Raw genomic sequence first — 24,336 nt, forward strand, 5'->3', positions numbered from 1 at the left:
TACTACATTACTATGGCATATGTCCAAAATCATGTACTTTTTGCATATCCCCTGGTACAATACCATGGTGTTGCTCTGGTAGATGTCCAAAAAAATCACAATATTACCAATTGGTAGATATCGGGAAAACCATAATATTCTTATTATTTCAGAATACCATGAGATTGCCCTGTTGCACGTTCAGTAAATAGCCTTAACCTGGTGGTACATATTAAAAACTATGATATTGCCCTGGTACATGTACAAATAATATATATTCAGTACTAAATCTAGAGATACCAGACTGAATGGGCATGTAGAGTGAGGTTCAGTGGTCATCAGAGAGGACCAAACAATAGCAGCTAGGAACAATCCACATGTTCAGAAACGTGTTTGTTTGATGGAAACTGTTCACATGGACTGTTCTGATTGGATGAGCACTGCCATCTGTTGACTGATCCAACACACTCCAATGCACGAGTCTCTATTAAAAGTTTAGGAGTCTGTTCATATAATCCAACCATTCATCTTAATGGTGATAAGAGTACATGTATATAAACAAACAGCTGCTTACCTCATTCATTATGCTGTCTATCCTGAGCCCTTCATCTCCAGTTACAGTGCTGTTTAAGGAAGGTGGGATGTGCGTAATGCTTGACTCCCTCTGTTTTGGATGGCTGTCTTTATTGTACATAGTATTATCTGTCTTATACATTATATATAAATAAAAAAGCATAGCATAAAAAGTAGTGAAGAAACAGGAAAAACAGCTTTCAGTCATGTAACCGATACCAATATAATGTAAACATTCAAGTTCATATAAATGAACACCATCCAGTATCACTCAAGTGTGAAGGACTCAGAAGTAGTCACCGATTTTTGATCATTCATAAGAAATGAAACTTCCATCAACTGTGATCCTCACCCAAATCTAACTGAAGCCTGCATCTCAAACCCAGTATAAATTATTTTTATGAGCATAAATGATGAATTACTGTAACTTTAAACAAAAGGCTTTCTGTAGTAAGCATTGGACAAAGACGATCACTGGGGGGAAAAAATCTGATTATCTTGGTAAATTTCCCAAATTCATAATTTACAAAAAGTTATAATATCATAAGTTTGACAGGAAAATAATTCAATACTCTTTATTTTAGTTTTGAATAAATAACTGGAGAATAAAAATTCAATTAATGATGACCTTCATTAATTAATGCTGTGTTGGCTGTGGAAACATTTTTACATTTTTCTTTATTGTAAATACAAACCTGCATAAATTTCATCTTTGAGAAAACCTTCACTGAGATGCATGAGCAAATCACTCACATTTGCTTACTCTTTCAAAGATTATTCACGTTTATCCAGATACAAATATCCACAAATATGTTACACTTATAATTCACACACTTTATGTGCATGTAACACTGAAACAAACACAATAAAATTATTTTTTTCCACGGCCGTTCCGGACAGCCTCTATTCACAAACCACAAACCTCCAAAACCACTGAGATGTAAACATTGAACAACAATATAAACATCCTTTAAATATCACATTCGGCATGTTTTAGTGCAGTGTTTTTGATGTCACACTGGGGCCAAGAATGTACGTCTGAAGGTCTCTACAAGGATGCTTAAGGCCAGTGCCACCGGCAATGATGGAGGGTTGTTACCTGCCCTGTCCGTCAGCAGGTGAACCCTATCAGGGTCCGAGATCATTTCACGAGCATCCACTAAAGCAGCCACAGCTGATGCACTGGAGTTCAAATCTCCAGTGACCTGTAGATCAAACAAGCAAGCTTGGAAATACACATCCTGCACCGGAAGCAGTGAGGAGCAGTGTGTGTACGCAGGTGTGGACGGATGCGCATAGGGCGTCTCCATACGCTGCGAGACCGGACACCCCCATACACACAACTGCAAGTCCTGCTCAGGTGTATAGGACTCCACGATCGCACGAGGGGAGCGCACGGACAGACTCAGCGACCGGCCGACCTGACGCACCACTATCATCGTCCCGATGTGCGTAGCCCAGATCTCAGCGTGTCGGCCAGGGTCGTGAGAGTGAACGCGCAGGCTCTGATGCCCTCTGCGATCACCGCCGGTCACAGAACCATCCACAAACGCCGGAGGAACGTTATCCAGCTCCGCTTGATATATCTGCAGCTCTGCACACTCGCGCCAGTTCTTCAAGATTACTGTGATCTGATAAAGAACCAGAGAGCGGAGAACTGTCAGGTGCAGGACATTCAAACAGGATCTCTCATTATGCATGTCCTATTTATTATTCATGGCAATTCGTCATTAGATGTCAGGCTGTACAATATCATTAACGCAACCCTCAATGTTTGAAAGCACTGAACAGCAGTTCTGAAAAAGACAAATCTGTTACTTCCCTCTCAGTTGGAAGGGCTCGTGAAAGGGAAGACTTTGATTGGGTGTTAAAGCAGATAAAAGTAATAGGCTACTGGAGCATTTTATAGCACAACAAAAGTGAGTGTTTGTGTCTTCTAACAGTTTCCCCTAGTATAAACTCCTAAAAATAAAGATCCTTTATTGGCAAATTAAAATCATTTAACATTTATTGTACCTTTTCACTGCTTAAGAGGCTACAGCTGAAAAATGTTCTTTAGTTTATTAAAATGCTCTTCACACTAAATGGTTCTTTTAAGAACTGTTCACTGAAAGGTTCTTTGGGGAACCAAAAAATGGTTCTTTCATCTCCATAAATACTCCTTTTGGAACCTTTATTTTTGAGAGTGTACAGCCATGCCAGCTTAAAATCAGCTTCTTCTGGCTAAGAATTACCCACTTAGATCAGAGATTCCCAAATGTTTTCTCAGCTGAACTCCAATGATGTACATTATTTACTGGAAGTTAATTTTTTTTTTATAATTCAAAAACATACATTAGCATATTGGCAAATGTAACTTGCAAATACAGTGTTTTGTTTATCTTCAAAAGATAAAAACTACATTTGTTCTAGATGTATGATAAATGTTTGATATCTTCTGACTGGATGGAACCATAGACGAGCTAAATAATCTGAGTCTGAGAGTGAAAACTCCAACTGCCCGAAATCTGCAGACTGGCTCTGACTTTTGGCAACTACTGTTGATGCATCCAGTCTGCAAATCAAGGCAAAAATTATGTTGTGCATTTCTACGTTAGCTTTTTTGTGTTATTGCTAATTCATATCTTACAATTAATTACATTATTTATGTAAACTCAGAATTCTGAAAAAAATAGAATTTTAAAGTGATAATTCAGATTTTCAGCAATTCTAATTCTGATTAGACCAGACTATATGCAAATACTAGAAGCAATTAAGTCCACGCAGTTTTCTATTTAAAATGAGTAACATACAACTCTTTACTGAGAAATAGTCATTATTATTACTATAAAAATATATATTATTAAAGTGCCCCTATCATGGATTTTTGAAAATTACCTTTTTAATACAGCTCTAAGTGAATGAAAACATCCTGCAAAGTTTTAAATCTGAAAGTGCACCGTGTATATAGTTACTGTCTCTCAAAAGAAAGAGTCAACTCTGAATCATTGAAACGAGTCATTTTTAAAACAAATCCCAAGCCATTTTATATTGACGTCAACATAAAACATTAGCATATTGCCCTCCCACTTGTTGCTCTTTTAGTGGTGGTCTGAAAGAAAATGCAGACCAATCACCGCAGATTAGCATTAAACAAAGGAGGGGTTTGGAGAAATTAATCGTTGAGCGAATCATTTGGGAGTCGTTGAGGAAATAATATAAAAATAAATGTATATTACAAGACAATGAAAGTGTTTTTTGACCTTGCATGCAGGTCAGCTGTTGTTGGGGATTCCCAAATCCAAAAAATGAACCTTTCATTACCCATAATAGGGGCACTTTAATAAACTCTAAGGTGACTCTTATAATAATTATGTGAGATTTATACAAGAGGATAAAGGTGTGCATGTGATTTTTTTCCCCAAACCTTTGTGAGTATGGTGGTGTAAGAGCTCCCTCTAGTGGGTGTGCTGGTGGCCTGGATGTACAGGTACTTGTTGTCTATCAGTGGCCAGGCGCCCTGCACAGCACACGTCTGGAACTCTTCGTTAAAGGTGCGGATATGAGGGTCTCCAAACACCCCACAGTGCAGGAACTCTGGGGCCCGGCCCTCCTTCTGCATAAACCCCTTCTCATAGAAACATCCGTTGCCTGAGAGAGGGGGCTTGGGCAGGGGCCGTGGCTGAGCCGTGGGGCCTGTTTGGGGGCAGTGGTGTTGGATGAGCAGGTCCTCGATGCCCTGCACAGCAGAGTGATAGGCCAGGTCTCCACGGCACGCTCGGGCTGTCCGCTGGGTGCAGAGCGCATAGGATCGCAGGGAGCTGCAGTAGACAGCATTAGCTCCATCCTTACCCCCTCCTCCAATGACACCAATTTCAAGGGTCGCAGCCACGAAATCAGAGTTGCATTGCAAGATTCGACACTGTGCACATACTGCAGGGAAAGAATTTTTTTTATCACAATGTTAATGGCTCAATTTCCAGAATTCACTCAATAATGTGACCCAGGATCACAAAAGCAGTCAAAAGGGTAAATGTTTTGAAATCATCATCTGAAAGCTGAATAAATAAGCTTTCCATTGATGTATGATTTGTTAGGATAGGACAATATTTGGTCGAGATAAAAATAGAGATAAAATTTGAAATGTTTCAATGCCAACAAATTTGAAATAAGATGAATAACTAAAACTGAAATAAAAACAAATTATATCTAAACTAAAAAATTAAAAAATCTAATAAATATGACAAAGGCATTTAACAAAATGACTAAAACTTAAAATAAAATATTATTTTAAATAATCATAAATACTGTAATATGTATATAAACAATACTAACAAAAACGTCATGAAGAACCACAGTATTACTGTATTACTATTACAATATTACATAATAATATCTGCTACCATTACTGTACTTTTTGGTGAGGATAAGGGAGACAGTTTTGGAGCACCATAATTAAATGTAATACAGTCTTGTTATTCCAAACTGAAATGATTAAAAACCTTTTTTTCAATTGAATTCAATTGAAATAAAATGTACATTTAAGTGGAAAAACATACATTTAAAACACTTTTAAATTATTATTAATGTAAAGGATTTAAAATAAGTTGAAGCTGAAATTTAAATACATATTTTAAGGTGTCTTTGTTACACGTTACATGTTATTACTAATAACAATTAATTATGCATAATTACATGCAAGTAACCCCAAGCCAAACCCTAATCCTAACCATATAATAAGTAAATGTAGTTCATTATTATTACTCAGTATTTAAATGTATAATTAGACTTTAACAAGGACAACTTAAAATAAAATTTTACCTATTTTTTTTTTTGAGGATAAAAAGAGACTGATACCTGAAGGAGTACTTAAGAGCAGGAGCGTCGTAACAATGATCACAATGTGTTTCCATGTTGTGTGTAAGTGATTCCCACCAACAGCTGATGCTGCCATTCCCATCCATACAGACACAGGCAGGACGGCCTGCTCACAGCTGCCTGCACAGGTGCTGAAGCACACTATATAAAACAAACATGGGGGAAAAAAAAACAAACAAACCGAAACAAATCTGCAAATATTATATTATATTATATTATATTGAGTGTAATTTAGATGTTTGTGTTTAATCTGAGTTCTAAGTATAAGGGCATTCAACTAACAGGCATCACACATGATAAAACAACATAGTATACAGTTATATGGTATCTGCAAACCTTTTACCACAAGATCTCACCTGATCGAGTTCCTGAGCTCCATCAAGAGACTGATAATGTCATGTTGACCAGCCTTGGGAGAGAAAGAAGAATCTGATAAATGGCAGTCAACGCATTTACAGTGTTGTGGACTGTTGTGTAAATGCTGTGCACCACAGCCAATGAAACACAGAGTGAAACAAGACCACCATGAATTCACATCCGCCTGAATACTGCTGTACAGAGGTAATAGATCAGATGAGTTCTGATGGAAATAAACTTTCATGTAAAGAGGATTCAAAGCAAAGCTCTCAGTGCTGGGGGATATTTTGCAGTTTGGACTCTCACCACTGATGCGTTATTTATTAAGACTCAAAAACAAACAGTGGTGGAACGCGAGAGTAAACTCCAGTGCTAGATGTGTGTTTGCATTTGACCAACAGCTCCGATATGAACAATCTGTCAAAACAGACTTGAATCATTTAGTTTAAACAGAACGAACCTGGAGCCCATTTTCAGCAAAGATCTTAAGTCTCATTAAAATCACATTGTAGTTCCAGTGCATTTCCATCTTTTTTTTTCCTGTCTGCTCCAACACTGACAGCTGATATTTATTCTAGCTGATGGGCTGCCAGTTACGGGAGTTGCAGGGCAGAAATAGGGGGGTCTAAATATACCCCACCACACCGGCCTGCCCCTCCAGCACCTGCCCCAGTGGAAATAGACTGAAAGCTCTGTGGTACAGCAGCAGGTGTGAGACACACAGAAGAAACTCAACAGCTCTTCTCCGGTCTAATTTCATAGAAACGCTTCAGAATCATTCACTGAAGTGCATTGCGTGTAGAAACAGGCTGAATCTGGTGTGCCAGCACTTTTAAAGAGAGCTCGTTTCCACTCCAAATGTGTCTAAATGCTCATCGGGTACAAAAGGTGTCAGGAAACAGGATCCTCATACAAACAGCTACTTCTGTTTCAGTCTCACACAGAACACAGAGTCCTGTGAATCAGCTCCTGCCTTCCTGTTAGACGTGACTGTCTGTGGCACAGCCTGCACATGTGCATTACTCTGGTTGTTTGTGTGTGTGTGTTTGAAAGTAAACATAAAGGTTTCTTTCACTGATAAAAAAAAAAGAAAAAAAGAAATGGCATAGGATTTACTTTGAAATGTTTCCACTGAGAAACTGCTAGTAAATTTCACAATTATGACTATATGTTGAATTAACCAGTGAATTTTTAAGCAGAAAGACTGAAATTGTATTTTTCTTATGAAACCTATTCTAATAATGTTTTATTTACAACTTTGAAAACTTTTATTTATCATTTTACAGTGTGCTAAATAATTTCTTATTATTAGTCTTCATGTCAATGCTTACTCATTATTTCACAAAGTTAACAAAACAGAATTACTCAATCCAGACGTTTTGGAAAATAATATGTTGCTAAAACAAACTAATTAAGAAATACACATAGAAAATGTATAAAAATGTGTGTTTTTAATCATATTTACCATAAATATAATAATAATTCCCTACCATAATGTATCATGGTATTACAGTTAGTGTATTATGGTACAGTACTTTATTCCGCACACAATTTCTACAGCAATACCATAGTACAGTGATGTATCAGGTAGTAATACTGTAGTATTTTGATGTGTGCTATATAATTGACAAGCCCTAGTACTCAAAAAATTTCCAAAAACCTTAACTTAATTAGCCTATTTTTTATTCTGATTATTATAATGTATGGTTAAATGCATAAACATAACTATTCTTAAGTTTTAAGCTGAAATTAAAATTGGTATATAAACAATTTTCACTCAGACACTACTAATACATTTCACACTTACAAAGAAACGGCAAGTCACGCATCAAATTAAAAGAGAAATTTTGGAGTATTAAAAATCTTAGAAAAATATTTTTTACAATGTAAACACAGACATTAAATTAAATATTTATATTGTTAATAGAAACTCACAAAATCAGAGGACTCATTCCTGTATACCGTCGCTGAGATCTTTCCCAATCACGTCTGACTGTGACGCGCTCATGTGCGGTGTGAACCCCGCATCGCGTCACATCGCGTCGCGTCACCGTCGCCGCGCGCACCTGCCACACGCGCACCAGCTGACAGAGAGCTCCAGTCAATATATTATTTAAATCTATCATCACCGGTTTTTAGCGCAAACAGTTCTACCCTTTACTATACTTTTATGTTTACGCTAAGTTATAGCGGCTACTGAAGCGGAATTCTCGCACATTTAAAGAAAATAGTTTGCTTCTGTTGCAAAATAAAGTGAATAGCATACCAATAACAAATAATAAGCTCAAAGAATCCAATGAATCGAGTTTATATTAATATATTAAGAATTTCAACCTTAATCAAAAGTCTTCGATTAAAAGGTTTTAAAAGAAGTGACAGACATAGTCACGTGTGTCCTGAAATCACCTCATAGACTGCGTTGAAAACTGTCACGAAGAAAACACGTACAGAGCATCGAAACATATGAAATAATGTCCTAATGAATTTCTAAAAGGCTTTTAAAAGCCAAAGTGTATCGAAGGGCTTGTTTCTGAGGATGTGTTCGCCCATCTTTGGGTTCATTTAGCGGGGACGCCGCAAAGAGCTGCAGTTCAGGGGGCGTCCGGCAGGTGGCGGGGTTGACCAGCGCAAAGACAGCAAGTTTAATGAAATTGTGCTTCAGAATAACTGTAAACACCGAAGTGCATCGCGACCACCAGCCTTTTAACGCCTAAAAGTTTTTTGTATTAAAACAATTGTAAGATGTTCCGTGCATACTTCACACAACGATGCATGCAGCTGGTTTGGCTGGCATCTTCAGTGTCTGTTGCGTGCATCATAGTGATCTAGGACTGTGTGCGTGCGTGCGTGTGTGTGTTTAGAGTGTGATCTGCTCTGTTGTCTGCAGTATGCATGCATGCATCAGTGAGTTTCAGGCTCTTTGTTGGCTGGATGGAGGCGGGGCGCTGCGGGGCCGCAGGTCCTTTTGTGCCCCTCACATTTTGGGTAAAAGCAGAAGCACCGCTCTGCAGACGCGCCAATAGCGTGAAACCGGACTTTACAAAAAGAAAAACTTAAAAACAGCGATGTCCGATACAGCGATGTGATTTTAACATAGCGTTTGGGGAACTTTGTGTAAATGTTGGTAAGTCATAACCTCCTTGTTGGACCAGGAGAAAAACTTTCTATTTTTATTATTATTATTATTATTTGTTGAGGATATTTATTTAAGTGACTTGTTATCTTAAACAACCTTCTTTTCTTTATAGACATACGTTATCTTTTGTGTTGTGCTTTTTTTCTGCTGGACTATTCGCTTGTCACCAGGTTACCCCGTTACTAAGCAACCGGTCGTCTAGAACAGTGATTCTCAACTAGCGGTGACGTTCGTCAGAAGACTTGGAACGATTACGATTTCGAGATGTTTTGAATTTGAAAAGCTAAAGAAAACGCAAGTTAAACGTAAAATATTTATCTGGCAGTCGGGTATATTAAAATAAATAATAGTGAATAATTCCATTAATGCCAGAAATGCATCAACATTTACGCAAACTGAACATTGATCCGACTCCAAATTTGTAAAATGTTTATTATAGCCTAATAACTTCTCCAACACAGTCCTACATATTAATACAATATGTCTTGTGATAGTTTTGTCGTGGTAAAGGTTTTAAATGCTGATACGTATTAATAAGAAGGCTATTGTCCGATTTAATAAAAAAAAATATTTTTTTGTAAAACTTTGGTGGGAAACATGATTTTAAGCATACTTCATATTCATAAAGTTTTACATAATGCAAACATTGGTTCCAGTGGCCTCATGGGTTCCAATACCCACCTGCTGCATTGGCCCTCATTTCTAAATTAAAATATAGGCTATATTTTATATATATATATATATATATATATATATATATATATATATATATATATATATATATATACAAGCTAAACTTTTAATTTAAAAATAACTTAAATGTTTCAAACTTGATATGTGACAACTTGTTATAGAGAGATAAAAAAAGGGTGTATTTGTGTTAATCTGTGTTATAGTTCTGAGGAGAACTCTGAAGTGTTTAAGAGAGTGTGTTTGTAGTCCTGGGGTCTGGCAGGTGTGGGATGTTGTGCACTGTTGTTCAATCTCCCGCCAATATTGCACTCGTCCCGGCCTCCCTGACCACGAGGAACACGCGACTCCCGCAGTAATCTCCCGCCACAACAGCCGCTTATGAAGAGCTCAACCACTAGGGCGGCGCCAGACTGCAGGTGTGAGTATAAGGCAGTTACTAACTACTCACTAAATATTGTGCAGTATGCATCATAATCTGTGTACTTTTTTGCATTACATATAGTATTCCATACGGTGTGCACTGATGTATACTGCACAGTTTGGAAAATATAATAGATAATTCAAGTGTTTATGCGTTTATGTATACAGAAAATATGCATATTGTGCGCATTATACTACATACTGCACAAAAAAGTAAGAGTATACAAGCATGCTATTCCAAACATAGCATACATTTCTCATTTGAGTTGATATAAAATATATTTTCTAGAGTTTTTGTAAATATTCAAATATAATCTTTAATACATTTTTATTTTAACTAATGTTAAATTAATATATTTAAATACATATGCTTGAGCTTAGCTCTCATTCATCATTAATAGCATACAGAACAAGAGAATTCTGGGGTTGACATATCAAACTCTCATTTTGGGTATTTTTAGAATTGATTTGTGTTTTTGTCATGTATTAATAAGGATTATAGGACCATTTGGGTATTTGTTGTGTTTTAGAAAATACATCATATCCCTTTATTTCATTGTTAATGCAAACAAACGCTAATGGACTCTCTCAAACATACACTCATACAGCTCCGCAATGACAAACATAAACGCACAAAACATAAAATAAAAGTCTTTTCTCTCCTTTCATTCAGTCTCCTCATCCAGAGTGACACATACGCTGGGTAAATCTCTCATCTTTCCTGGTTGTTTGGCCCCTCGCACACAGGAGTTCAGTGGCCCCACGCTGGGTTTCAGAGGGTCTAGAGAGAGAGACGGAGGGCATCTCACTCCTCTCACACCTTTATGTGCATTAGAACCTGTTTACGGTGTGTAGTGAAGTCCTCTGGAACAGTATCTGGAAAATATATGTTTCATTTGCTTTGTGAGTGTGTAGTTTTGTTATTGTAATCCTTTTTTTTGTCAATAAACAACTTTTATTCAGAATTTGTAGATTTCAGATTTCTTGAAGACTTTGAGGATCTGGGGATCATAATTTAAATATGAAAGAGTGGATTAAACTTTACCGTTACAGCGGTAGCGCAGATTGGACCAAATGATGTTCTCTTGAGAGAAGCAGAACACGCCCAGACGGCCCCCTCTCATACTGGTGTCAATCACAACATCAGAGTCAGCCACCATCTCTGTGCCTTCATACAGCTTCACCCTGCAACAGGAGCACAAGCGCACACATTAAAGCCCTCTTATATATGTGACTGAAAAATACTACTGTCAGAAGAGGACTGGATCTAGATAGAATATTGAAAATAAAGTAAACAACACCAAAACTGTTACCAGCAAGCAAAAAAAACAGCCTTAAGATCAAACATTGAGATTTATTAATTGTACCACAAACTGCATAAATAGAGAAAAAAAATAATAATAATTGCAACTATTTATTTATTTATTTACAATTTTATATGGGTGTGTGTCTAATGTTTTAATTCATAGCAATATAATTGTTAATAATAACAATACATTACAAATATACACTACTGCTTCAAAGGTGAAGTTTGGAATAATTAAGTTTAAATATTCTTATGTGCCCTCAGACTGCATTTATGTGATCAAAAAAGTGAAACAGTAAAACTTTGAAATATTATTACATTTAAAAATAAATAGTATTTAAATATATTTTACAATGTCATTTATTCTTGTGATGCAAGCAAATTTTTCAGCATCATTACTGCAGTTTTCAGTGTCACATGATCCTTCAGAAATCATTCTCATATGCGGATACGGTGCTCCATTATTATCAATTATTATTGGTGCTTAATTACTAATAATATTTCTTATTATTGGTTACATATCTTATAGATTGGTCACTTTTGATGAATTGAATGTGTCCTTTAAAAAAAAAAATCTTACCCTAATGTTTTTCCACATAAATATTCAGCAACAGAAGGATCATGGCTGCTGAAAATTAAGCTTTACCATAACAGGAATAAACAACACTTATATAAAAACAGTACTGTTTTTTCAGTATTTTGATCAAATAAATGCAGGTTTGGTGAACATAAGAGACTTCTTTCAAAAACATTGTAAAAGTCTACATTTTTCCAAACCTTTGGATGGAAATGATGAATTAATGTTATAACTAAAATGTAGAAAATATTACAGTACACTTTTATATTCTACTAAGTTTGCACTAAAGTACTTTAGAGTCTTATTGGACACACAACCAAAATGGGAAACATTTTCTCTTTCCAGTTAAAAACCTTTGTATTTTGCCATCCTAAATGCACACTCATAAGATTAGTTGAATTTTATTATTCACTTTTAGCATTGCTGACCCAATTTTGGGTCACAACCTAGCAGTTGAGAACCGTTGTTCTAGAATATTCGGTCTGAATACAGCCGCTGCTAAACTCCACCCGCTCACCCTCTAATTACTTGATAATAAATGAGGTCTGATTTGATTTAGCGGCAGGCTGGACTTAAATTGCATTATGTATGAGAGGAGCATGTCTGCAGCACAATCCAGTGTGAGTATGTGTGTGTGGACTGAACTTCAGTGCTCTATTCACTCCTCTCTCTGAATACAAAGCAGGTGTGTTTATGTGTGTGTGTTTGAAAGGGCCCTTACAAAGCTTTGACTACACATTGTCTCACAAAACTGTGTACATGTGTACGTACACAAACACACACACACACAGAGCTCCACACAGCTCTCTCTTCCTGTAAGTATTTATAACTACTATAAACTTGGGAAAGTTCCGATCTGAAGTTTTTTTTAATAATCATGCAGACTCAAAGTTTGAAAGTTTCAGAACTGCTTAACCATAAGACAAAAAGTTACTGAAATCAATTTCTGTTATGACATTATTAAAATCACATTTTTGAGCCTTTGTTAGAGTTCATTCGTCATTTCTTTGGCAAAGAGCATCTGTTTCACAAAACAATGCCAAGAAATTACGCAGTTCAGGAAATCATACACAATACATGTTTAACTGTCCTCTGCGGCCCGTTTTTCTCTTTTTCTTTAACGGTCCGTCCACTACAGTAGTTTCCGTTGGATCTGCATATGAACAGGCACCAAGAAAATTCTTGCCAAGGATTTCAATGGCATGGCAACCTCAACAATGGGAAGCCAGGGGGCCCAACCACTCAGCAGAGTCTCAGGGGTGTGAGGGGGCAAAAGAGGAGGGGACGACTGAGAAGAAATTTTAAGGATAACTAGTCATCCCTCCCACCGCCCTCTCTCCAGTATACCAGCAGCACAAGCTTCCATCAGCTGCCAGTGCAGTCGATGACCGAGGCTGGTCTTGCGCCCTCTTGTGACGACAAAGACAACCCACAACCCAACAGACAGAAAAGTTGTTTCAGCAGGGACAAACACCTTATTACTCTTACTAAAGGAATGCACCTTTTTTTTTTGAAAGAAGTGTCTTATGCTAACTAGGGTGGCATTAATTTGTTTGAAAATACAGTTAAAACAGTCATTTATTTTTGTATCACTGAGACAGTAATATAGATTGTATTAATATTTTGAGTTGTTTTATTTGCATATGTATTTTCATTTTATAGTAGTATTTGGGGTTTAAGTAAATGTTTTATTTTTGTTACATTTTTGTATATGTCTATATTATTTTATTTTGAGTTAATGTTTATTTTATTTCAAGTAATCATTTTTTCATGGTTTTAGTTTTAGTTAACTAATAGCCCTGATTAGATCTTAAAATGATTAATTTCTTCAGTCTTCAGTCTCACATGATCTTTCAGAAATCGTTCTAATATGCTGATTTGATGCTCAAGAAATCTTATTATTATTATCAATGCTGACAACAGTTGCATTGCTTAATATTTTGGAAATGTTTTATTCTTTGATGAATAGAAAGATCAAAAGGACAGCATTACTTTGAAATAGAAATCATTTGTTACATTATAAATACATTTACTGTTACTTGTGATCAATTTAATGGGTCCTTGCTGAATAAAAGTATAAATCTAACTGACCCTAAACTTTTGAACGGTAATGTATATTGTGTTTGCAATTGTCCCATTTGTAGGAGATCTCACCTGATGTACCCGACTTGTGGCCGATGGCTGAGCTGCCACCGATACGAGGTCTTATCTTGCCAGCCGATGTTTCGTGGGTCTTTCCAGAGCAGTTTCACCTCTCCATCCGTATCCCCCGTGTGCCACAGAGCATTACGAAGGAACTCACCTGGACCTGTACGAGACTTCACTGCCTACACAAACACAGACTTTTAAAGCCTTACTCCCCAAAAGCTCAAATAGAGTTTAGAAAGACAATATATTTCCATGAACCAAAGCAATTTAAGCAATATCTGCACCTTGAGCTGCAGACCAGGATCAGCCATGGCCCTGAAGGGGATCGACTGCCAGTATGTCTGTTCGGTCTGCTTCCACATCACCACATAGAAACTAGACGAATCCTGATAGCCAAAGATGAAGCCGGCGTAGTCGTCGTCAGTCACCGTGTTAACGTGAAAAGTTCCCTCGAAGTCCACACCATTAAACGCTGTGTAACCTGTGGAGAAGTGATTTCCATTTTGCATGTGAAAGTCCACTGGGCGTTTAGCTCCTGATTACTGAAACCAAACTCACCCACTGCCAATCCCGGGTCACTGTTCATGGTCTGAACAATCTCCATACCCTGAAACACAAATTCATCTGTATTAATATATTTAATATATATATTTAATATATTTATATATTAATTAATATATATATATTTAAAAAATATATATAAATATATATATTTAAGGCATAAGTAGAGAAATAATTCTTTATTTTTTATTTTTTTTATATAAATCTCAATTTCTGACCTCCTTTTTGTAATAAATATCTTAAAGTGACAATTTCTTAATGCATATATATATACAGTACAGACCAAAAGTTTGGAAAAATTACTATTTTTAATGATTTTGAAGGAAGGTTCTTCTGCTCATCAAGCCTGCATTTATTTGATCAAAAATACAGAAAAAACTGTAATATTGTGAAATATTATTACAACTTAAAATAATAGTTTTCTATTTGAATATACTTTAAAAAATAATTTATTCCTGTGATGCAAAGCTGAATTTTCAGCATCATTACTCCAGCCTTCAGTGTCACATGTAACATCCAGTCGATCACATGATCATTTAGAAATCATTCTAATATTCTGATTTATTATGAGTGTTGGAAACAGTTCTGCTGTCTAATATATTTGATGAATAAAAGGTTAAAAAGAACTGCATTTATTAAAAAAAAAAAAATCTAATAATATATATTCTAATAATATATTTTCTTTACTATCACTTTTTATCAATTTAACACATCCTTGCTGAATAAAAATATTGATTTTATTTAAAAAAAGAAAGAAAAAAAATTACTGACCCCAAATTACTGACCAGTAGTGTATATTGTTATTACAAAATATTTATATTTAAAAAACATAGCTTCTTTTTTTTTTTTACTTTTTATTCATCAAAGTATCCTAAAAAAGTATCACATGTTCTGAAAAAATATTAAGCAGCAGAACTGTTTCCAACTTTGATAATGAATCATCATATTAGAATGATTTCTAAAGGATAATGATCCTAAAAATTCAGCTTTGCATCACAGAAATAAATGATAATTTAAAGTATAATAAATTGAAAAACAATAATTTAATTAAAATTGTAATAATATATCACAATATTACATTTTTTTCTGTATTTTTGATCAAATAAATGCAGGCTTGATGAGCAGAAGAAACCTCTTTCAAAAACATTAAAAATAGTAATGTTTCCAAACTTTTGGTCTGTACTGTATATATATATATATATATATATATATATATATATATATATATATATATATATTACAGAATATATGAACATTACAGACTGTTTCATTCTCGTAAAAATAAAAAAAGTAGAACAAAATCTTGTGTCAATGAGAGCAGAAGGAATGATGCTTTACCTGATTGAGCACCACCCAGTTGGGGTCGATCTGAGCGTCCCCCTCCGGGTCCAGAATGACCGTCTGATAGGCTCTGAAATCTGTAAGTGTGACTTCAGCACTTTCTGGACACACGTCAATCAAATCCATCACCGCATCATTGTCAAAGTCATTCTCACAAACATCACCGACTCCGTTACCTAAATGACAAGACAGAAAGGAATAACGCAAGTCATTAATCAGGAGGATTATTAGCCATTAGTGGATATGAACGCTCTTACTGTCTGAGTCTTTCTGGTTGGGGTTGGAAATAAGTCTGCAGTTATCGGGTCCGATGCCATTGATGGCATGATTGTCCGGGACCCCGTCGTTATCATCGTCATCGTCACAGTCATCTCCGATGCCGTCATTGTCCGAGTCCAGCTGAGAGCTGTTTGGAATGTCGGGGCAGTTATCTCGAGTGTCCTGGTGTCCGTCTCCATCACTGCAAACACACAACATTAAACACTATAAGCTGAACTGAAACTTAACTACTAGCAACTATTAGACACTAGATGGCAGAAGTCTTACCATATACAGGCTAATGGATAATCTGCCAATTGTGTGATTTGTATGTTTGAATTTACATTTGAGCTGTTTACTCACGTGTCTTGATTGGTGTCACAAACATCCCCGACTAAGTCATTGTCTACATCGGTCTGCAATAGTAATAAATGACTTTATTATTCATTCAATTAATTCTACATAAGTATATGAAAAGATCATTTACTGCAGAAGCAAGAACTAGCTGTTTTTTAGTGACTCAAATTATTTGTTTTAGGAGTAGTTCCTTTTTCTTTTCAAACCGGAATAAACATTGTAGCTGAAATACAATCAAATATAATTATTAAATTAATAACTAAAGGAAAATGTTTCCTTGATAACTAACTGAAACAAGTTGAAGCTGAAGTACTAAAATAACTTACTGGAAATCAGATACCAAAACTTAACCAAACCTGGCAGGCGCTATTAAGTTTCAAAATGACAAAAAACACTATAAATTATCATAAAAACTGTCAATTTGAAATGTGTGTTAAATTTAAAGTCTTCTGAAGATATATGACAGCTTTGTAGTAGAAATGTGTCATAAATGTGGCTAAAATGTGATATACTATACATAGCTTTCTTTTATTTTCCACAAGTCACACTGGTTTGGAAAGACATGAGGGTGAGTAAATGATGACACAGATGTCATTTTTGGGTGAACTTCTTTTACAGACTGCATTGATATATAATATAAGTTTAAAAGTTTTAAATAAGCTAAGATGAGATGCAGTACCTGCATGGGGTTGCTGATCTCAGGACAGCTGTCACACGCATCCCCCACTCCGTCTCTGTCCCGGTCTGTCTGCATTGGGTTCGGCACTTTGGGACAGTTATCCAGCACATTCTGGATTCCTGCAAAACATCCACACTCATCACAAACAAAGATGATGTTGTAGGGACACAATAAAGATCATTTTATCAAACCGAACAGTCTTTACCGTCTCCATCGATGTCGTCATCACAAGCATCTCCCTCTCCGTTATTGTCAGTGTCTTTCTGATTGATGTTGGGAACGGTGGGACAGTTATCACATGCATCCCCGAACGAATCAGTGTCAGAGTTCTGCTGATCTTTATTGGAAACCAACCGACAGTTATCCTGAAAAAGAATTAAATATTTATATAGTATTATAGTATTTCGAATTAGCTTTTATTTTCATATTTAATCTTAGTTATTTCGTTATTTTTAATAGTTTTTATATTTCCATTTAGCTTCAGTTTATTTTTATTTCAGTTTTATTTGAATAATTTTAGTACATTTCAGTCCCATTTCTAATTTCTAGCATTTTCATCTTACATCTATATTTCAATATATTTCTAATAATGAAACTGATTTTTAATAGTTTTGGTTAACAATAACAAAACTGCTTGGATGGTCCACAAACACACCTCTACGTTCTTTATCCCGTCTCCATCTGCATCCTCATCACACTGGTCTCCAATCCCATCATTATCTGCATCTTCCTGACCAGAGTTGGGTGTGAAGATGCAGTTGTCCTGAAAAACACACAATATAAACATCCCTAGTTCAACGCTTCAAGCAAGAGCAGCATAAATACGGCATTCTGACATGGGAAACGTTTTGGGACTGCAAGCTACAGTGAATCTATCATATAAATGTCCAAACATAAACACAAAAACAAACTTGGTTTATGTAAACCCATTACCTCATCTAGGATGAATAGCTTAATTTCCCTGAAAGGTAAAACATGTATGGACAATTGTACTTGAACTGGAAAGAATCAAGTGTATAAACCATCAGAATAAATAGATCAATGTGGTTTCCCAATAATTATAAAAAGTCACATCAGTTTATGAATGTTTATACAGCATCAGTGTGTGCAGGGAGAAGGATTGTGGGTAAAATGACTGCGAGTATCAGACCTGTTTGCAGTGCTTGTCGTTGTCCATGCAGGGCAAGGAGCGATCCGGATAACCATCAATATCCGTGTCCTTCCCACAGGTGTGACCGTTACCGGCCCATCCGACATTACACTAAGAGAATCATACAGAAGTTCACTAGGAAACTTGAACACGATGCAATAAAGATATGATACAGATAATATGATACTGATAACAGAATTTTCATATTTGATTGAACTACAGCTTTAAGAATCTAATACATTTGAATTGGATGTGATTGTGTGAAAAACTGCAATCTTTCTCTGAATTCTTCACACATTGCATGTAGTTAGGACACAATGTATGTGTATTGTGTAGACATACAGCGCAGGTGACGTCGCCGTTCCGCTGAATGATGCAGTGAGCGTTAGTGTCACAGGGGTTGAAACTGAGCGAAGCGCACGATTTCCGAGGGAAACATCCAGCTGTCTGATTCCCAACATATCCAACCTTGCACTGACCGCATCGATATGATCCCTAAGAAGGGAGAAGAAATCAACAATTTTAACATATACACTTTGTATGATTCCAGAGAAAAAGTACTGGCGTTTTATGACTCATACTCACAATGGTGTTGATGCAGATGGAGTTGGGTGTGCAGGCATTGGCCAAATCAAGACATTCATCCATATCAGAGCATTCCTGAAATAAATTCATCAGAAAAAGACACTAGTTGCTGCATGTTTTGCTATTTTGCTATCTAATGCATTCAGGCATTTTTAAGTGTCGTAATAATTTTGGAGCCATTGGAACTAAAGGTGACTCTTAAACAACACTGACAATTACAAACATTTGAATTACGCATTTCACCTTTATTTTAAAAATAGTTTGCCTTTTTTGATAGTCCAGCTGCTTTAATAAGTGGTGGATGAAAAATAATTAATTATAGGCAAAAAATGATTATAGATAGGAAAATAATCTTTTTTAGTTTTTTTAGGGTAACTTTATTAGTGTTTTTTTTTTACATTTTATAACAAATTTCAATCAATTGAATTGATCAAACGTGACTATAAAAACATTTATATTACAAATGATTTCTATTTTATATACAGTTAATGATGTTCTTTTGAATTTTCGATTGATCAAAGAATCCTAAAAAAAAAAAAATTTCATAGTAGTTTCCACAAAAATATTATGCAGCTCATAAAAATCCTTTTAATGTTTCTTGTGCAGCAAATCAGCATATAATAATCATTTCTGAATTATATGTGACACTGAAGACTGAAGTAATGATGTTAAAAATTCAGTTTTGCCATAAAAAGAAATAAATTACATTTAAAATTTATTTTTAACATAAAAAAACTGTTCTTTTAAATTGTAATATTTTACAATGCAACAGTTTTTACTGTAACTTTGATCAAATAAATGCACGGTACCTGACGATGACTCTTTGCATATTCCACACCGAATCCAGAGAGAGGAGTACCCCACAGTCCGGGCGGGCAGGGCTCACAGGTGAAACCTTTTGCTGTGTTGACACATGCACCTGGTGTATAACACGGCTGAGCCTCTGCACACTAATGGGGAGAGACATGCTAATATGAAACAGCTTAAACAAATGCAAAGGCATGTTTATTCAAATCTCTTTGAAACACAGACATAACCAGTTACAATGGTTTTTGGACCAAGACTTACAGTCTTGTAACCAACAGTACATGCCCTCACCCACCTCATCTATATCCTGACAGTGTGTGCCGTTCCCTATCATGCCCTCCGGACATGGGCCACAGCGGTACCCTGGGAAATCAAACGTCTCCATGCAGCCCACACCCTTAAAGCAGGGGTTGGGCTGACAGCGGGAACGCGGCTCATGAAATCCTTCAAACCAGAGACATTGTATCATAATAAGTCAATAAGAATCAATAAGCTCAAGAAATCTAAGCTTATGTGAATTATAAATAAACTAAAGAATATAAAACCCTCTGTCTGGCTATATTTGTGACTTCCTGTACTGTAAAGTGCCTACTATTAAAAAGCAGTATTTGAAACAGAGTATATAAACAGAAAAACATTTCAAACATTGTCACATGACCTCATAATTGACTTCCTGATTAAATTTTATGTGAAAGCGTTAGATATGAAATAAGCATTTTAATCATGAAATAAAAGCTCAGACAGTTGAATTAGATTATGGGATACATTCTATAGAGATTGCTGTTTTAAATACTGGGAGGTGTGTCGAAAGGCTTTCTGTTTGCCTGAAAAATGGCAGACAATGGCAGTCATTATTTTAGCAATTTTAATATTTCATCTTTATTTTTAACTGTTTGACAAAAAAATAAAATGAATATGGCTTTCTCAAAACATGACAATCGTGATGATAATAATAAGAAGAAGAAATGTTTCTTGAGCAGCAAAAGAGCATATTACAAAAATTTCTGAAGGAGCAGTAAAGACTGGAATAATGATGCTGAAAATTCAGCTGTCTTAACAGGAATAAATTGTATTAAAACAGAAAATAGTTTATTTAAATTACAATTAAACCACAAAGTTTTAATTTTGACTCTCTGATCCCATGTAATAAAGAGTTTGTTTTATAATAATAATAATAATAATAATATAAATCTATCAAGAGGAATCCTGTCAGGAATCCTTTACAAAAGCATGACAAACAACTAGTTGTCGCCTGTTGTTCTGGTGATCGCTTTCTTTCTTAACACAGCTATTCGCACTACAAATAGGACTGGAAAGGAATTTTTCTGTCTGACTGCAGCCCATGTCTGGATGGTTTAATGATTTGATGTTGCTACTCACCACACATCTGGCACTCCAGAATAGCATTCCTGATGAGCGACATTTCTTTCACCTAAATAGTGCAAAAACACATAAATCAAACATGTTCAGAACAGATTCCCTCACATATATACACTAACTCATTCACACCTGTTCTCTGATGTCCTCTCTCAGCTCTCCCAAGATCTGATTAAAGATGATCAGCTGGCCAATCAGAACTTTAGTGTGGTCACCTGTACAAAAAAGTATCAAAGATCTTCGAATTAAATAAATACAAAACTAACAAATTGCATAACGTGCCTTCACCAATGTCCACTCACCTAGAATAGAATTAACCTCGCCGTTCACTGAAAAACAACATTTAAACAAAACATATTTCAGACAAAGTTTTTGCAAGCAATCAAAAACCACATATTCAAGCTCCATGTACAATCTTGTGTTGATGTTGGCTAACCTATGTTATATGAAGAGGCGTCCCCCTGAAAGGGACAGTCGGTAAGTGCCCCAGCCTGCGCAACAGTGCCCCCTAGAGCCAGTTTAAGATACTCCACTGAACCCTGGACGAAAAACTTCGATTATAAAATTTGATTATAGTATTTGATATGAGTCTTGATATCTGGACTTCAGTTCTTAACCAATCACAACTAATCTCTTTTTTCATTAAAAATTAAAGGAATAGTTTCCTCAATGAAAACCTGAATTCTTTATTGTTTCATTGAAACTCAAAATACAAAATAATTCAGACAGAACGCAAACATTTGAATGATAGTGCAGGTGTTGTGAAAACATAATTCAAGACATCATATCATGTTGGTCTCACCTGCATCCGAGTGTATGCCTTGTGGCCATTACGAATCTCCACCAGCTCTGCATCTCTGGGCAGAGCGACCAATGGGGGCAGCCGCTGGGCGGAGTCAGCCACACGACAGTTCACATAGAGCTCGAGGCTCAGGTACTCTCTGCGCAGGCCACCCACACGGAGAATAACAGACTGAGACCGTCCGTCTGCCAGATTTGGGCTCTGCAGGTTTACTGTGTGCAGCTTCCCATCTTCACGAACATACCGGACCAGAACTAGAGTAAAACAAACCTTTTAGAGATGTTCTGAGCAGACATTAAATCAGCAACCCATCTGATCTCTGTCATGTGATGTTATTAAAAGTGAAAAAGAATATTCAATAAGAAAATGTAGGGAAAAACTTGATTTTATTTATTAAAAAAATTAGTCGATGGTCAAAAAGTGGGCATTCCATATCAAAATGGAGCCATATTTTAATGTAAATATCATGCTTTTGGCTGTTGGTCAACATTATACAACAGCATATACAGTGAAGTCAACAGAAAAGAAATGCAGTTTCAGAGAAAAAGCAAGTTGATTGTGATTATAGATTACAAAAAAATGTCATTACCTTTGTTGATCTTGCTCATGATGGCAACCTCCAGGTATTTCTTGTTATCCTGCTTGTTGTAGAGGCCCAGCAGAACTCCACCCAGTTTAGCAGGCAGACGGAAGGAAGACATCACATACACATCACTGAGAGTCTTCAGAGCTAAAGAGATCTTCTCCACCGCAGCCACGGTCTGCTTCACATCCTCCAAACTCAACACGTCTATCACTGAGAGAGCGAAACAGAGACAGTAAATGAATGATGTCATGTTGTCCCAAATTTATATCCTGTACTGTTATTTTTCCAAGAATGTGGAATTATTGCAGAATATTTCACTCATTTCTTGTACAATGACAGTTTAAAGTGAGCACAGCTGTCAAACTCCAATAAGACTCAAAACGACCAATAAAATGAAAAGCAATAAAAGCCCCACAAAAGCAGTTAAACAGTAATGTCTAACAATTTTGTTTTTTAAAACTCTCTGGTGACCAGCCACGTGCAAACTTATACAGTGATGATCATATGAAACAATAATTCCATTATTTTATCTGGCAAGCTTTTTAGAATTTATGTCTTTTCTAATACATCATGTCTATTATGTGTGATTATTCTGTTGTAATGCATTGAATTTATTTTAAATTATTCTTAATAGTTTTTGTTCCTTCCCAGTCAGTCTTATTCTAAATTTGGTTGGTTAAATAAAAATGTTAAATGTTAAATTAAAAAAAATATCAAAAGTTAGTGAGATGAACTGGAGAACTTGATCAGACCTATTTGTGAATTAATCATTTGGACTGGGTTTTTGAAATTGGGTCAACTCATTCATAGAAGAAAAAAACTGAGTGAGTGAATGAGGAATTTACTATAGCTTACTAGTAGTTACTACAGTCTCCTCGAATAACCTACTCTCATCATGTCCCCTGACTCTTCTTCTATAAGAGCTTTAATGGACGAGGTCTCAAACTTTCTCAAAACAAGAGTGAATACAAATTAAAGACAGCAAATAAATGAAATTACTTTAAAATACACATACCGAAATAAAGGAAAGATAAAGAATATTAGCTGACAACTCCCCGAGAGAGGTCAGTGTAAATAATTATGAGTTATATAAAAAAAAGAAAACTAATAAATCGAATAATTACCCGGTACATCTTGTTTCTGTGCGCTCTCTGCGAACCAGACGAACATAAACATGAAGAGACTGACCCAAACTTTCATGTTTACAAATAATTCACGCACATTTGATGCAGAAAATATCCAGAACAGATTCGTCAGCGATGCATTGAAACACGAAATATTTCCACTGGAACAAACCTGCGCTGTACAGGAATGAGAGAGAGAGAGCGGGCGGGCGAGAGAGAGAGAGAGAGAGAGAGAGAGAGAGAGAGAGAGAGAGAGAGAGAGAGAGAGAGAGAGAGAGAGACAGAGACAGAGAGAGAGAGAGAGTGAGAGAGAGAGAGAGAGAGAGAGAGAGAGAGAGAGAGAGAGAGTGAGAGAGAGAGAGAGACACAGAGAGAGACAGAGAGACAGAGAGAGAGAGAGAGAGAGAGAGAGAGAGAGAGAGAGAGCTGCGTTTACTGAAGGAGAGAATGAGCTGCTCTGAGAACTGAATCCGCCCTCCTCCTCATCATACAACAAATTAATCTCGTGTAAAGCACACAAGCAAAATTGATAGCACGCATAGACTCAAGGGGGCGTCAACAAAGGACGCGTTCAGCGTTCCAAAATAAACCAGAACGTTTTTTAATGTTTAACTTTGACAAGCTGTCTTCAAAACCCAGTGCAACAGCCATGGACGTATGTTT

The 24,336-nt window shown here is 36.1% G+C and overlaps 2 protein-coding genes and 1 long non-coding RNA gene across 5 annotated transcripts; 1 reads left to right on the forward strand and 2 right to left on the reverse strand.

Annotated features, from left to right (window-relative positions):
* Positions 1–1,200: 1,200 nt before the first annotated feature.
* LOC132158798 (hemojuvelin-like) lies at positions 1,201–7,799 on the reverse strand. 2 transcript variants are annotated; one of them, XM_059568376.1, is made up of 5 exons: positions 7,702–7,799; positions 5,766–5,818; positions 5,389–5,550; positions 3,959–4,464; positions 1,201–2,183 (listed from the first exon to the last, which is right to left on the reverse strand). In XM_059568376.1, the coding sequence occupies exons 3-5, from the start codon at positions 5,489–5,491 to the stop codon at positions 1,566–1,568; spliced, it is 1,227 nt and encodes a 408-aa protein (XP_059424359.1). In that variant the 5' UTR covers positions 5,492–5,550; positions 5,766–5,818; positions 7,702–7,799; the 3' UTR covers positions 1,201–1,565. The 2 variants fall into 2 exon arrangements, with proteins under 2 accessions (XP_059424359.1, XP_059424360.1); XM_059568377.1 differs by having other exon boundaries at positions 5,753–5,818; positions 7,702–7,787.
* A 1,909-nt stretch (positions 7,800–9,708) lies between these two features.
* Positions 9,709–10,980, forward strand: LOC132158820 (uncharacterized). Its single transcript, XR_009437715.1, has 2 exons — positions 9,709–10,013; positions 10,689–10,980. It is a non-coding gene; the product is annotated as an uncharacterized LOC132158820 (long non-coding RNA).
* On the reverse strand, positions 10,531–23,891 carry thbs3a (thrombospondin 3a). 2 transcript variants are annotated; one of them, XM_059568346.1, is made up of 21 exons: positions 23,674–23,891; positions 22,553–22,759; positions 21,964–22,217; positions 21,598–21,700; positions 21,464–21,490; positions 21,294–21,376; positions 21,165–21,216; positions 20,080–20,228; positions 19,787–19,927; positions 18,978–19,052; positions 18,735–18,887; positions 18,393–18,503; positions 17,898–18,005; positions 17,448–17,607; positions 17,243–17,361; positions 16,570–16,622; positions 16,206–16,408; positions 15,946–16,124; positions 14,605–14,653; positions 14,331–14,527; positions 14,049–14,225 (listed from the first exon to the last, which is right to left on the reverse strand). In XM_059568346.1, exons 1-21 carry the CDS (start codon positions 23,747–23,749, stop codon positions 14,049–14,051), a joined length of 2,676 nt encoding a protein of 891 aa, XP_059424329.1. In that variant the 5' UTR covers positions 23,750–23,891. The 2 variants fall into 2 exon arrangements, with proteins under 2 accessions (XP_059424330.1, XP_059424329.1); XM_059568347.1 differs by lacking the exons at positions 21,964–22,217; positions 22,553–22,759; positions 23,674–23,891 and adding exons at positions 10,531–10,891; positions 11,061–11,200 and having other exon boundaries at positions 14,053–14,225; positions 21,598–21,712.
* Between the last annotated feature and the right edge of the window lie 445 nt (positions 23,892–24,336).

This window comes from Carassius carassius, chromosome 15 (genome assembly GCF_963082965.1).
Source record: "Carassius carassius chromosome 15, fCarCar2.1, whole genome shotgun sequence".
In the NCBI taxonomy this organism is placed as follows: Eukaryota; Metazoa; Chordata; class Actinopteri; order Cypriniformes; family Cyprinidae; genus Carassius; species Carassius carassius.

Coding starts and splice junctions, on each gene's coding strand:
- LOC132158798 (XM_059568376.1), bottom strand. CDS start 5,491: ATGGGAATGGCAGCATCAGCTGTTGGTGGGAATCACTTACACACAACA. Junction 4,465..5,388: donor GCTCTTAAGTACTCCTTCAG/GTATCAGTCTCT, acceptor CTTTCCCTGCAG/TATGTGCACAGTGTCGAATC. Junction 2,184..3,958: donor ACACCACCATACTCACAAAG/GTTTGGGGAAAA, acceptor GTTCTTTATCAG/ATCACAGTAATCTTGAAGAA.
- thbs3a (XM_059568346.1), bottom strand. CDS start 23,749: ATGAAAGTTTGGGTCAGTCTCTTCATGTTTATGTTCGTCTGGTTCGCA. Junction 19,928..20,079: donor ACTGTCAGGATATAGATGAG/GTGGGTGAGGGC, acceptor TCTCCCCATTAG/TGTGCAGAGGCTCAGCCGTG. Junction 19,053..19,786: donor ATGCAAAGAGTCATCGTCAG/GTACCGTGCATT, acceptor AATTTATTTCAG/GAATGCTCTGATATGGATGA.